Source organism: Ascaphus truei, chromosome 6 (assembly GCF_040206685.1).
Source record: "Ascaphus truei isolate aAscTru1 chromosome 6, aAscTru1.hap1, whole genome shotgun sequence".
Taxonomy (NCBI): Eukaryota; Metazoa; Chordata; class Amphibia; order Anura; family Ascaphidae; genus Ascaphus; species Ascaphus truei.
The window spans coordinates 125598837-125615141 of record NC_134488.1 but is presented as its reverse complement, the minus strand read 5'-3'; the positions used below and the strand labels follow the sequence as shown (position 1 = coordinate 125615141).

At 39.7% G+C, this 16305-nt stretch overlaps 1 protein-coding gene across 1 annotated transcript in view; it reads left to right on the top strand.

Annotated features, from left to right (window-relative positions):
• Positions 1 to 16305, top strand: part of LOC142497846 (SCO-spondin-like) — a 100486-nt gene that overhangs the window by 72470 nt on the left and 11711 nt on the right. Inside the window, exons 2-4 of the mRNA XM_075606213.1 lie at positions 3233 to 3314; positions 5622 to 5667; positions 14144 to 14179. Coding sequence (XP_075462328.1) covers positions 14177 to 14179 — 3 coding nt within the window. The 5' untranslated portion in view covers positions 3233 to 3314; positions 5622 to 5667; positions 14144 to 14176. The remainder of the gene's footprint in view (positions 1 to 3232; positions 3315 to 5621; positions 5668 to 14143; positions 14180 to 16305) is intronic.

The following is a 16305-nucleotide window of genomic DNA, read 5'->3' as shown; positions in this document are numbered from 1 at the left end:
CAAACATTTTCTATTAAAAACATTGTTTTTTTTTTATAATATGTATTCACTTTAATCTCAGGTGCCCCTGTAACTTTTGGTAATAGTGAAGTTAATGCTACTTTGGGCAAAAACAACTACGAACAAAACTGCTTTGTTTCATTCAGGTTGAACCTTTATCAGAGAGCGGTCAGTGAATCATAAATTGAAGTCAGCAGTGGGTTTTCTCATCCACATTATACATATAGTAGTTGTCAAGGCGTAATTTATCAATGAATTGATATTCTTTTGTATTCATAATTATCTCCTAACCCCTTAACTGTCTCCAATCTATTCACGAATTGATTCAATGTAAGGGTAGATTCTATAGAGCGACAATAGATTTTCTTTGTGTAAATGGACAATTTTGCATGGAACACTTCTCACTATATTTATTAAATATTTTTCTCATGTCAGAACCATGTGAAACCTGTAATTTAGCAATGTATTCTGGTGTTTGACAATCTCTGTGATATCCTAATTTTATATGCTAATTAGATGTTGCAAAAATAAGTATTTACAAGGGGTTTAGTACCAGGGTTTAGTACCAGACAAGAATGCTACTGACATTGTCTCTCTCATTCTCTCTCCTAAATCAAATTGCCTGAAACAACTAAACACTTTTGACATTAATATTACATGTTAAGCTATTTTTTTATAGTGAAGTGTTTGGACGGAGAGAACTCCTGATTTTTAATGTTTGAAGTTGTCTGACATGTTTTACCATTGACCTGAATGGACAAAAGGCTGCTTGGTTAATATGGGTGTCAGTCTCTTATGCAGTGAAACTGCATACAGTACATACACTTGAAGGGATCAGAAGGCGGTGAAGCTAATGGTTTTATTGACTAAACATAAACAGGAAACATTTAAGATGACTCATTTTTCCATTAAAATACAATACCGTCACCATAAAAACAAAACACTTTGCTCCATATTTAAAATAGTCTGAATATGCAATCTAAATGGGTTTATCATAACAATAGAAACAGCATATAGAGTTTGACACTGTAATCCTAACCCATATATTGATGGAGAGTCAACCCACAGCCATGACCCCAGAAATTCTGATTTTAGGATTGTTAATTTTCAGAGATTATGTTGGCCATATCAATCCTGGTTTGTGATCTGGTTACATAAATCTACTGAAATTCTTCATCTTTTGAATGTGTTACACTGTAGGCAATGTGTGGGCACTGGCTGATTTTTATACAGCGCAGGACAGAGTCATTAGAAAGAACATACCCCTCGTCACAAACACAGCGAGGTATGCAATAGTGGGATGGTCGTGAGATCATTCCTAAAGTATCACAGGTCGTCCGAGGCGTTCTAAGACATTGGTCGAAGTGCATATGTTCGGGACAGGAAGCATTGCATTGGGAGGCAGGCACACAGACGTTGGATTCACGGGATTCAAGGACGTAATCATCTCTGCAATCACAACCGAAACAACATGGCCTAATGCAAGCATCAGACGTGCTGTTCAGATTGTCACAATTACTGAAGCAGATGCGTTGTAGCTATATTTAGTGTTCGGTGGGCAGGTTACTCCTATATGGGGTATAAGAGATATGTTATAATGGGGGAGAAGGTAACAACGTGAGGGCAAATGTTTTAATTTTTTTCAACAATTTGAGAACATTTACTAAATATAAAAAATTGGGCTGCACAGATACAAAATTAAAAAAAGAGGGAAATATATTGATATTTAAAAGAAATCGGAAAAAACATGTATATGAGAGGTAAACAAATCTACCACAGAGGTTTAGCTCTGGTCTCTGGAGGAAAGATGGAGTTAGTATCGTGTGTATGCTGCATCGTTTCTTCTCTCTCTGAAGACATCTGTGCCGTGACATCACCTTCGGCATCCGCAAAGCCCGCAGTGCCACCTGTTGGCAGTCTCCGGGATAGCCCTCTGCTCCTGTTCCCAGCTTCACCTCTCTCTCGACGAGATTCTCTACGATCTGCCCTTGTGGGCCTTTGGGCCGCTATGGTGCTGCTTACATTTGGGGCTTGTTTCTCTAAAAGAATTTGCAAGTTCTAATGATAATAGTATCTAATAGAAGTTCACTACTAAAAATAAATTCAAGTTTCACTTAAAATGTGTACAAAAATAAAAAAAGCCAAACCATTTCAAGTACAAAAAAGACTCTTGCATTGAAGTTGTGTCTTTTATATATACTGTACCTAATATGCTTAGGCTTTTTTACTTGTTTTTATTGGCAAACTTCTATTATCTTGTGAATATAAGTAACTGATACATAGGTATTCATCGGAAAAGGAAGATTCTAACAAGTATCATATTTATTTTAAGAGTGAATTAACATTTCTAAGGAAGCCAAGTACACTGATATATTGCTTACCTTTTTGTCTTTATCTGCTAGGTGTTATTGCCCCATTACAAATACTTGCCCAATGCTACATCCAATGTGACAAAATACACAATGCAATACTTCAGTGCTGATATTCTCGTGAGTATGAGTCATTTAGTTATACCCTTTGGCCAAAGTGTTATAAGACAAATTTGTAAATTGGGTTTGCCATGACGTGGCTGCAGGCTGAAAACACTTTGGCCAAAGGGTTTAACTAAATGACCCGTACTCACGAGAATATCAGCACTGAAGTATTACAGTGTGTATTTTGTCATATTGGATGTAGCATTGAGCATTTCTGTCTTTTGTTGTTTGCATTTGACCACACAGTATCTCTCCTTTTTGATACTATGTATATGCTTTATAAATGATGTGGTGAGGTTTGGGGTTCCTGAGCTTGCTGGGATATTGTGTGTTTATTACAAATACTTGTTTTTATTTTTCATGCCAGTCTCTTACACTTAAGTGGAAACATGCCACTGCAGTTACTTCACTCTGGTGCGAGGTATAACTGTCCCTTTAAGGGAGAGAGGCAGTGACAGAGACACATTCCCTTATTCTGTATGCTCTGATTCCGCCGATCTGCCAGTATCACCCAGAAAGCCCCCACTGAAATCAGAGAATGATCAGTAGGCAGAATATCTGTAATAACACGCTTCCCTTCTACACCAACTCCCCACTTAGAAGTTGTGATACACACATTAGGGTCAGGATTTTGTTTAATTGTAAATTCTTAAAGGTGCTATTATTTTTATTTTTTTATTATCTAATCCTCTTTTTTACATTATGACAAAGAAAAAAAATGAATGAATGGCTAATCAATTGTCTTCCATTCTTTACAGGATAATAATGGACCTCAGCCCACCCTGTCTATCTCGTACTGTACCTGTGGGAGTAGATTGAATTTGATCCATCAAAGAGAGAGTAAGTGCTGGAATGCAATAAAGAAAGGGAGACATACAGTATTGATCAATGTTCACAGTGAAGCTAATTCTTGTTAAAACCAAGCTGTACAATGTCTTACATATCACCGAACTTCTGGCATTCTGCAATAATTGTCACGCTCTATTGGGTTCTGTCAATGATAAGTCTTTGTACTGTACAAATGAGTTAACTAATGTGTTCAATGCAAATTTGCCAGTGGTGTTATAATAACCTGATCTTTGTTACCATGTTGCAAAATAGCTGAAATGACTGCAATTGCCAAGATGATGTCCTGTTACATAATGTCCCGACTCCCAAAGTCACAAGTACATTCCATAAAACGGGTGCACATACTTATTGGAGCAGCAACAACTTGCTGAAGCAAGTAAAAAAGACCCCTTTAGGTACAGACTCGCCAAAAATGAGAGTATATGTGATAATACTACATTTGTGACCATGTGTGTTCGTGCTTTTTGTCTAGTAGTGTTTTGTCCAACCCTATCTTAAATATTACAACCATTAAAGGTTACGTTTTAATTTCTCCATATACTCTCATGTTTGGCGAGTGCTGTACCTGTATCTTTTTTACTTGCTTCGGCAAGTTTTTGCTGCTCCATTTTTCTATACCCCTGGCACCACCCAATAACTACAGGCGGTAGCAAGAGCTCCCTTCCTCTCTTCCCCTTACCCCCGACTGCACATATTTATTGCAAAGCACACAATATTTGCTGAATTACAGCATGGGAGAGAGAGAAAGTAATTGACAAACTGCCGAAAGCTGTTACCCTTTTCTTCCCAAGAAAACCATTAACAATTACTTCTGAGATTAAAGGATATCCCACTATAGGCTTTTAACCAAGGTCACCTGGACAAGTTAAAGTTAAGTTAAATGTCCAAGTGACGCGGGCCAATAGGAAGCCACACCAACTTCCTGTTGGCCAGTGTGACATGGGACATTTAAACTGCAGGTATACCCACACCGCAACAGAGGTAAGTATCTCTTGAAGCAGGGAGTTCTCAGAGCTGAAATTAACACAGTTAAAAACCCTGCTTCAAACCTGTATTAAAAAGAAATTTACATATATATATATAGATATATATATATATATATATATATCTATATATATATATCAACTGTAAATATTACTGTATGTTCGTTTGCATGTCTTAGACAGGTCTGCAACCCTGCCTCCCTGTCTTGCAGACCTGTCTAAGACATGCAAACGAACATACAGTGATATTTACAGTTGCTTTATGCTTTACTGTGGATGGTTTTTGTCACTTTTTTTTACCCCCCATAACCTTAATAATTGTGGTATATCTATATATCAATATATCTATATATCATAGTTAGCCCGTATTGCTGCTTTAACCCATTTCTTATTCTTTGTTGTTGATGGGGAAGTTACAATCTGTATAATTTGCATTCTAAGCAAGCAATTCACATGTAAAAACGACTTTCTTAGAAACTATAGACCCCACCCACTCACCCAGCATTAGCAGCTGCACCAATAAACGGGGAGCTCCAAAACCCCATCTCTGATTTGTACCTGAAATGAAACAAAATAACTTATGATGTTTAAGAAGGGGGAAAGGTAGAGATGGAGTTTGTGTAGGAAGAGGAAAAGGAGGACTTAAGTGGGAAGAGTGAAAGGAAAATACAAGAAAAGGGCCCTTATTTAATATTTTGTGACCTTGAGGTGACCAAGGTTAGTCTCTTTCATTTGAATGGCGCTGAACTCTTTTTAAGCACTATGAAAGAACTCACCGGATTATTCAATCAGGGCCACGAACATAGAAAATTGAGGTTAAAAGGTTCAGTGAAGAAAGCAGAGGGGAAATAGGAGTTTAAAGAGATATAGAACATGCTAGAAGAATGTGAAGAGAGCAGCTATTGAGGTTGCTGTGTGAGGTTGAGGTTGGTGTTTTGAGGTTGGTGCGAGGTTGCTTCTTGTGCTGGGGAGAATTTTAGACCCTTTTCCCAGCACAGGAAAGACCACTTAACATCACATTGAATGTGGCCATAAGGAAAGATTTCTGGATAAGACATATGTTAATACTTAGAGGTTTCACTGGGAGGGTCTGTTTGCTTCCATCTCCAATCAATTCATCTCAGCACTTCTTTGATATGAGACCACACAAGTCTCTCCAAAGTCAGCCAAAGGGTGTAAGCCAATTGCTGCCGTTCACTAATGTTAGAGATGCTCTGTTATAATTCTCATAATCATTTATTATCTCTAACTGTCCATGAATGTTCATTGAATGCTGCCTACTGTACCCTACGTTTCCACTTACCCTCCCATATAGATTGCAAGTTCCATGGAGCAGGGACCCTCTTGCCTACTGCAACAATGTAAGTTTACATTTGTTATTTTATTGTCTTTCGTCCTCCAACCCTATTCTACAGCGCTACGGAATATGTTTTTATGTTATAAATAAATGATCATAATAATAATAATAATAATAATTATAATAATAATATTTACTAAAGTCAATCAAATATCTGCACCCTTAGATATTTAATAAGACATTTCCTGTCTGTTTTTCCCTCTCTAATTCTTCCCTGCTCACATTTTTTTTCAACTACAGTATGTATTTTCTTCCTACAGCACAAGCCAAGCAAAAACCTATATTAATAAGGATGCTAGTAATTTCTGACAGTAGGCCACAAAGAATATTTATCTGAGAAGAGTATAATATGACCTTTTTATTTATAAGGCCTTTTTATGTCCCTGTGGAAAACAGCTCAGTGGTGCATAGTGAATTGTGGAAAGTCAGATGCCATATGGACAGGCAAGCTGGACCGCCAATGGGGGGAGAGCCGGGACTAGTCCTGGGCCCCGTGAAATCTGACTGCGGCCTGCAGGCAGGTAGCTAGAAGCTAGATCCTCCTTATCCTCCTAAAATAAGGGTGGTAATCTGCTTTAAAAGACATCACATGGAGATCACTTTCAAAATAGGTCATATTAGAGGGAACTGCCCCTTTAAGAATGCTCTGACGTCCCTATACATTCCCTGATGAAGCAGGTTTGAATTGCGAAACGTTGAGTTTTTGTTTCAGAGAAGACCTGTTGAAAATGACTGGGGAAGGTTACTAGACGCAATGCAGTTGAGCATGTGTCTTGGGCCACACCTTTTTGACTTACTTGTTTTATTTATTCCTTGTACACTTCCCTTAACTCTTTGAATGTCCCAGGATGTAGTGGCTATGTAATGGGCTCATTTTATAGGGGAGATCGCGGTTGGCACTCCTGTCGAAAACTGGACACACTCTAGTGATCCGGGGAAAAGAAGATGAGGACTCCTATTCTGTTCCTGTCATCAGTAATGGCATGATCATGTGGTCACTCTGAGGAGCTGTCAAGTTATCGCGCGGTGCAGAAGGGGTTACGGCCCTCTGTTGCAATAATAAATATTCATATTTCTAACTAATCCAATCTGGGAATCCTCCCTATAAGGAATAGTAGCTCTATGTTAATTAACGCTAAGGTTATTAACCACTTAAATGAAGTACAATAATCTGTTTGACCCCTCTTTTGCCAGGATAGTACTAGCACTGTACAAGAGAGACAGTCAGAACTGTTAGATACAGTGCACATCAATCCAATGCATAGGAAACATTCTATGCTCAAAGCTTTAACACAGATTGAAATCACAATTAATGTGGCATGATCAAGCATTTGAAGCAGCAGCCCTGGCTTGTTCATTCCTGGCTCTATCCTCTACTTGGCAGCTATCAGGACCAGAGGCAGGTGTCAGGCTCCAGTTCAACATTGTTTTAAGGTCCTGTGGTCAAAGCATCAACGGAGCAGAAAGGATCCCTGACAAAATGTAACAGGTACATTATGACCTGCATTTCTAGTGGCTGTTTGCCTTATTTGTGTTATATTGCTAATTTTGCCAACTTCTGTAGTCATTATTTCTCAACCCCAGTAGAGTTTAGTGGAATTAGGTTTTTGATCAGTTTTGCTGGAACAAGTTTGACCGATCATATTGGGTTCAATGTACAAGAAAATGTATTATTCATCATACTTTATATATCAATGTATTCACTGGCCAGCAATTCATATAATTTCATCCAACAGAGGTACTCGCACATACATAACATATCTGTAATGTTATTTTTCAACTAAACTAATAGAAAGTTAGCAAGAATAGTCTCTTACGTCTCTAAATAATGTTGAGGTCTAATGTGAAAGTCACTCTTCATAATTATACATTCCCTTATTTCTAACTAATCCAGCCTAGGAAAGCTAATGATAACAAATAAAAGCTCTGCGTTAACCTTTTGAGTGCCAGAGGGACCATGACCGACACACCATAATCACATGACTGCTCCTTTGAGCGCTCATGTGGTTGTGGTATCACTAATGATGGGAATGGAAGACGAGCAGTCAACCTCTGCCGATCCATCGGAGTGTAGAACGCGATCTCCTTAGACAATGAGTACGAAAGTTTTTGACCCGGTGCCTCTGGAGGAGGGTAATTCAATATGCTCTGGAGCAACAGATCACACTGTGATCAGTCAGAAACTCTCATTCAATTGAGTTTAGGAACATATTGAATTACCCCATGCAGGATCAGATGTAACTAAAGCTTGATGAAGCGGCTTGCCCACAAATAGTCCCAGCTACAGAATATTTTCTAAACTTTTGCTACATTCTCCATTTTGTGATTTCTCTCGTGATGGGGATGTATTTTTTATGAATTACAATTTGTAAAGTCGATCTTTTTTCTAATGTATACTGTGCTTTTGTCCTTCTATTTTTTGGATCATTGAAGGTTTAGTAAGCCTTCACAAAGATTGAACATCTAAAGAACTGTGTCATTTTCCCAAGCAAATTTGGTACTTTTTATCCAAAGCCAAAATGCCTATAGCGCATGGGAAAGAGATAGAAAAATATATCGTGAAACAATGTGTGTGTAAAAATGGGTCAAAATAACAAATCAGTTTATTTGTATATGCTTTGGGATTGTATGAACAGACTTGTGTCAGAATGTCCTTGCGTGTCTTCACTTCACAGTGGATCGAAGAGTTAGGCAAAAGGGGAAAACATTGAAGATAGCATAACACTGTTTTTATAAAGAAAAAATGGTGGTATAACCCACCTTCATTTCACTCACATTTAAAACGTTAACATTTAACATGTATGACAGGGGCTTTTTAGCATGATAAGCCTCTGCTAATGTACTGTATAGTTATGTTGCTTACTGAGAATGGGCGGGGGACTGGAAAGGCTGTTACAGCATTGGTGGGCACCTGTTTAATTAGAGTGTGATGAGAAACACTGTCCCTTTCCTGTGCCCAGTGTAGGAAGAGGAATGGGACAGTATTCCCCAGCACACCGGCATTAACCAGCTGTTCGCAGCAGGGAGAAGCTCCTACCCATGGCTGCAACTGCAACTCTTCTCCACATTGCTCCAACAAATGTTATCTTCCCATCTTACTTTTGGTCGTGGTCTTGGTCTTTTGATATCCCTTGGAATCCATTTCGGTACTTTGTTCAACAATGATAATTTATTCTTACGATATGTTTGGCCCACTGACATTTTTTTTTCACCCTTGTAGTGATGTGACTGATTTCACAGACTTTTGGTGGTGTTTGAACGCATTCATTCTTTTTCCAGTATATATACATATTCAGATTTACCCCTGACGAAGCAGTCGAGGTCTGTGAAATGTGCACATTGGAACTTTCTGAGAACTTCATGCCTCCATAGTCTTTGCTCAGTGATGTCACCAGTACCACACACAGCTGTATTCAGCGTTTGGAGTAAATGCCGCAGCCCCTGCTCCGTGAACCCGTAAGCTGTGAGAGATTTGAAGTGTTGGTACACCATCAGGGACGTTACAGTAGGAGACAGAGATACCAGCCCACGGGCCTGTGAGCTGATTTTTAAAGACACTGATTGAGAGTGTATCTTTTCAAGTTCTTTTTATCATGTCAAATATTGATTACACTTACTGCACCATAGCAGGTCTATCTTTTGTGCTTCTTGTTCTTGTGTGTGTGTGTGATATGCAGCCGGTGAAGATTGGAGATACGGGGTGTGTCTTAGGCTATATGAAGACAGACTATCATCACCACCATTTTGGCTCAGCAGCCATTTTGAGTGTTTGCTTGTATGTATGTGTATCTGTTTATTTGTGTATGAAAGCTGCACTGCAGATCATCGCTCCTAGCAAAGACCAACCCTCGTATAATTCCTACTAGTCTTGAAATTTAAATAATTCAATTGTCACAGTTTTTCTAACAAACTCATTTTTGGTGAGCCCCCGCTTCTCTTATCTTGCAGCTACACACAAAGGGCTAAGAGGTTTACTCCTTAAGTCAGGAGGTTATGAGGCCCAAATTACATGGAGATATGTAGGATAAAGGTTAGCTTGCGAAGCATATATTTTTGTATGAATAAGGTTTTTGTATGTCATTATATTTTTCTTTATCTCTAAGCCAGCCCCCTTAAGGGGCGTATTACTCATTTGAAATGTATAAAAGTGTGATGTCAAGCAATATGTGGTCAGAGGAATGAGCTTATTTTGAATTCTTTTTCTCCTTTGTACCTTGGTGCAATAAACTCACTGTGATATATTGAACCCTAGACTTATTGATATTATTTCTACACTTTCATATTGCCTGCCACTGACTTACAGGATCCCTGAGTACGTCCTGCTATACTGGGAGTGGGCTGAGGCAGCCATGTTAGAATAAATAAAGATGCATGAAGTTTAGAGCTATGTCTAATGGCAATTCTCCTACATCGATGACAGGTGGTATGAGACCCCTTTTATAGGGCCAGTATGCCATGTGAAAGGGTAGTCATGTGGTAAAGCAACCAATCATATCGCTTGCTTTACCACTTGTTTCCCACCCTTACTAATGACGTCAGACATTGACATTGCTTTACCATTGGTGATATACACAACCTATATTCACTATATCAGATTATGTTCTTCTGTTTAATCCATGTATTTGTTATGTATTACTGACACTATAACATCCTCCCTTGGTTTGGTTGTGTTACTTTGCACTTTAATTGCTGTAGTTATAATTAACCCAGAACACTTTAGCATGTCCCAAGCTAAGCACTGATGGTGCAAAGTAATGTCTGAGGCAATGACTAACCTTATTAATTACTGTGTAATAACATAATGGCAAAGGAACAAATATAGAGACCTATACCAAAGTTGAAGTCCTGTCACAAGTCCTGAATAGGAGCGAATAAACTGAGGAATTATATGAAGATCCCTGTTGTCAAAGTCTACACTTATTTATTTTATTTATTTATAAAATGTTTTGCCAGGACATAATACATTGAGAGTTACCTCTTCGTAGACTTATATTTCAAGTTTGTCCTGGGCACTTAATCATATTCACAAGCATTAAGCATTAAAATGTGGTAATTGTAACGCGTAGCTCACCACAAACGAGGCGCGGCCGCAGGGCTGAGGTAGGGATTGGTATAGAACACCGACCACAACCGCGAGGTGTGTCTACAGTGTAAGATAATCTTGCAAGCTGGGTCAGGGTAATAGAAGACAGCATAAACGTGGTACTTGCCGGGTCTAGGAGAGGAGAGTAGCGGATCTTTGGGGTATGCAGCCGGAGTCAGGATTGGAGAGAGCAGAATCATCGTAGAGCCAAAGCCAGGGTCAGTGCAGGAGAGAGCAGCGTCGTCGTATCCAAAGCCAGGGTCAGTGCAGGAGAGAGCAGCACAGTCATATCCAAAGCCAGGGTCAGTGCAGGAGAGAGCAGCGTTGTCGTATCCAAAGCCAAGGTCAGTGCAGGAGAGAGCAGCATAGTCGTATCCAAAGCCAAGGTCAGTGCAGGAGAGAATCAGAAAAGGGGAGAAGGGAAACACAAAGTGATTGTGCCCCTAAAAGAATTCACTAAACTGCACACCACTAAGTGTAAAAAGTAACTTTTAATAAATTTACTTAAAACATATATTACCAAAGATGGTGTAACGTGAATTAAAAATTAATTAAATCAGCAATATCAAGCATCTATGTCATCTAGTATATATGATTATGCTATCCCAATTAACCAGCTAATGATGGTGGGATATAGAAGGCATAAGATGCTATAAGTCAGGGTATTAACCCCTCTGGATCAGCTGTTAGACTAGCTGGTAAATATATAAGAGTCAGCGAGACCAGATAAATAGTGATGGAAAAATATCAAATCCTCCTACTGTAATCATATCATTGAACACCTCTGTAGTTTCTAATCAGTCTTGTGAGATGCATATCCTGTGAGTAAAGAAACTGACACTCACAGCCACAGTAATAGTGAGTTCACAGCATATACTCTGTGAAGACACATAACCACAGAAATAGGAGGGATAGCAACAGTGCTCACTGACTACAGAACCTGGACTGAAATAGCCAAGTACTGTGATCTATACATACTGAATCAGGAAACTACAAACACTGCATTAAAACAACTCCAATTAGGAGACTGACAACATTGCACGTCCAACGCGCGTTTCCCTCCAGCAAAGGAGCTTCTTCAGGGACAAAATTTACTGGGGGGGAGAGGACTGGGCCCTTATATACCCTATCAGTACCTTGATTACAGAATCAATTGCCATCAGCTTTTGCGCATGCGCACTGTGCGCGCACCCACAACCGCACAATAAGATACCCAAATACTACTAAAAATAGATATTGGTATGATCTGCTGCCAAGTACCTCAATCATGCCACTGTCAGTGGTTAGCCGATCGTTTTCTGAGCTTCAACAGCCGTTTAAACCATAGTGACACGTTTACCGAGTACTGCGCATGCGCGGGGACTTAGAAAATATTTCTATTTAAAGCCAACTTCATTGCGCATGCGCGAACTGGTCGCGAAGCCTTGCAATGCGCAGAATTTGGCTGATAGTCTTAAACAGCCTCACTAATGCTAGTGAGAAGCCTCCAAACCACATATAGCAGCAAAATTAAAGGTACTGGCCAAGGAAAATGGCAACAAGGGTACAAGTCCTATCATAGCATAATAATTACATGCCTATTGCACATACTAGATGATAAAGGTCCCCCTCAAGTATGTGTTGCTAAGCAATGTGTCATTAAAAATGCAGTGATGGACCAAAGAATCAGAATTAATAAAAAAGAAAACATATATGTATACATGCAAAATATTGTTGTCTATTCTTGCAAAATTGTATAATATGCAGCACGTATACACACATTACACACATAATAAACCCAAAGCAGGGTTTAGAACTTTAGTCTTATAGTCACTAGTTTATAAGAGAATAACAAGTTCTGTAGTCAGCTAGCGTTGTTGCTATCCCTCCTATCTCTGTGGTTATGTGTCTTCACAGAGTATATGCTGTGAACTCACTATTACTGTGGCTGTGAGTGTCAGTTTCTTTACTCACAGGATATGCACCTCACAAGACTGATAAGAAACTACAGAGGTGTTCAATGATATGATTACAGTAGGAGGATTGGATATTTTTCCATCACTATTCATCTGGTCTCGCTGACTCTTATATATTTACCAGCTGGTCTAACAGCTGATCCAGAGGGGTTAATACCCTGATTTATAGCATTTTATGCCTTCTATATCCCACCATCATTAGCTGGTTAATTGGGATAGCACAATCATATATATTAGATGACATAGATGCTTGATATTGCTGATTTAATTAATTTTTAATTCACATTACACCATCTTTGGTAATATATGTTTTAAGTAAATTTATTAAAAGTTACTTTTTACACTTAGTGGTGTGCAGTTTAGTGAATTCTTTTAGGGGCACAATCACTTTGTGTTTCCCTTCCCCCCTTTTCTGATTCACTTTTCAGTTCACAGTTTGCACCCACAATTCGATTACCTGATTTATATTCATACAACTACACAATTAGTATGGTTTTGTGATCACTCCCTATCCCTTTCCTGTTGTCTCTCAGTGCAGGAGAGAGCAGCGTTGTCTTATCCAAAGCCAGAGTCAGTGCAGGAGAGTATCACGAAGTCCAAGGTACTAGGCAGGGTCAGGCAGCAAGGTAAGAGGCAGACAAGCTAGGAGTGATGAGGTTCAGCATCACAAACAGAAGTTATGCTCGGCGAGGAAATAGAGTTTAGACAGCATATTTAAAGGACCTCCCACCAATGGGAGGCATCCAGGAAGTAGAACCGATAGGCTGTTGGATCGTGCAGGCGCATCCCACTACACAGCCGACCGAGACTGAGGAGGAGCTTCCAGAGAGTACGTGTGCGCCGCGCGCAACCCGCGCATCACGCTGGAGACCTGGTCGCTTGCCGTCAGTGCGTGCCATGACACCCGCGTCAGAACGGGGGCGAAGACCTGAGGCGGAGACAGAGGAGGAGCGTGGGGTAGTGTTGCGCCGTGTCGCTCTGATGTCAGGGCGGGAACGAGAGGCAGGGACCGCAGACCATCGAGGAGACCGCGCATGCTTCGCGCATCAGTGCCAGAGGCAAGAGAGTGTACCCTGGACGCAGGAGTAGCGGAGACCGATGGGACCCATGCACTGCCCACGCGCCACGCATGAGCACCACCATTAGGCTGCCTTTCTTGAGTGCCACAGGAACCCGACGAGTGGGTAAGGGTTAAGGGGACCAAACTGCCAGAATGGCGAATCCTCACAGTAATATACTGAACATGTTTAGGAGTTTGTTCTGAAAATGTGTAAGTTCTGGAGGCGAACACATTTTTAAAAATTCGATATTGATAGTTATAGGGTCCCATTATTTCTACATGTACGGCAAGAGATACGTATACAAATATTCATAATGTTCTAGGTGCTGTCTTATATGCCAACATAGCTGCAAAGTAATTCCCTTACCCCCTTACCCTACAGAGAAGGATAATACCAACCCCAACAACAACGATTATGGTGAGTATGAAAATTATCATTTTGTTCTGGTATATGTTAATGGTGGATTGATTGGTTTGTAGTGGTGTGTTCAGAACCAAGTTATTTACATATCTATAGAGTCTAGACCTGATAGTTTTGAGTGATGTATACAGATCTTCATGCAGAAATACAGTGATGCATAGAGACATCTTCTCAAGAACGGGACAGTATGTCCTGGGACAAGCTGTGTCATAGGTCTGTGACCCAAATAACAAGGCTTTAATGGGATAACGAGGTTCACTATTAATTTGTAAAACGTGAAGTAAGGACTTATTGGTCTATATTGCCTAACCTTGGAACCATTAACATTGCTCAGGCTAAATGGGAGTAGCAGCTTTGTTTATAGGCTCATACGAGAAACAAGAACTATACTATAATTATATATACCGCTCTCTGTAATTATATCTTTAGTAATGTACAAATAAGATTGATGATCAGCTCATGAACATTTAATAAGCAATAGTATACACAAGAGTACATGCATTTCTGGCTTCGAACATGGCTTTGCACTGGAAGGAGATAGATTGTGTGGTTTTAAGGCTAGAAAGGTACACAGGTACCCACTTGTACACAAGTGATGGCAAAGTTTGACAATGTGTCTGTTACCTTTACTAAGAATTACTTGATTTTAGTTAGTTCCTGATCTCCTATTTCAATGTAACAAAATAATATCTATTATTATTATTATCTTTTATTTTTCTGGCACAGTACAACGTGGTATCAATGAGCAGTAACTACTGCAAGGAGATTGCCAGTTGTTAACCCATCTCCCTGAATTACAGGGAATATATTGTCCTCTCAAGTAATTGTGGTCTGCGGTAATTTCTAGACTTTATTCTTATATTGATGCTGGAATCTGGTATTAGCTTCAGTGTCCGAAGTCTCCCACTCTGTGGAGGATTCACTGTTTTTTAATGATACTATTTTAGTACTGTAGTTTGAAAATGGTGTTTATATATTTTTTTCTCATTATCCTTAACATCCCTTTGGAATTTTCTCTGTTTTTTTGGTTTTTAATTCGTTCACAAATGTATCAATATTCTTTTGTAAGCTGTTTTCATAGTTTTCAAACAGTGGGGGGGTCTTTCCACTTGGTTGGTGTGGGAGACTTCAGACACTGAAGCTAATAGCTAATACCAGATTCCAGCATCAATATAACAATAAAGTCTCTTTCAAATCAAGAGTCTTAAGAAACCAAACCCCAACATCACAAACTCCTTTTTTTAGGGGAGATCCACACACCGAGTGTCGATTACGACCCTGGCGAAGAACTAGACGAGGTGGGAAGCTGGGAACTAAGAGACAGGAAGATCTGGTCATGCCGGGGGAAGAAGGGACGGGAGGAGGAAACCACGCAGGTAGACACTGACGAGGGCTCTACAAAAATGAGGATAATTAAACTAGCGAACACAATATCAGTGTTTTAACCAAAGACTTGACCTTTGCCCCTGTGGCAAATTTTGATTTATTTGAAGCGGCGAAAGATGTCAATCTCTTTGCACGTAAAATGCTTTTATTTAAGCATTTAAAAAGCATGGATAGAATCTTAACTGATAACCTAGGGATTGTAGAACTCAACGCAGGAAACCAGGAGGATATAAACAACCTGGCAACAATCCAAGCAGGAAGCACACGCAACCCAGGTGAAGGACCCCACACATCCCTAAGAACCCAGAGTCACTTTACACCTTTTCAAGATTTGAGTGCAAATATTTCCACCTTTGTAAATCTGGTTCCTAAGGATCTGGAATCTCTCCATACCATCAGCAGGGTAAACAATATGAGTCCAGAAGAAAGGACAGCCCTAAAAAAAACTGATGGAAATGGATCAGATCACAATTAAACCTGCCGACAAAGGTGGAAATCTAGCAATGCAAGATACGGTATAGAAAAGGAAATCTAAGACTACCGAGTGACCGTAATTGTTACAGATCTCTGGTAAGAGATCCAACAGAAACTTTGCACTCAAATCTAGAAAAGGTGTAAACTTTTGTCAAAGACTGAGCCACTGATTGAGCCACCTGTGCTGAAGCAGGGACATCCATAAAATCCAGCCTTTCGTGGCCCTTGAGGACTGTTTGAGACCCCTGATCTAAACTATTTGC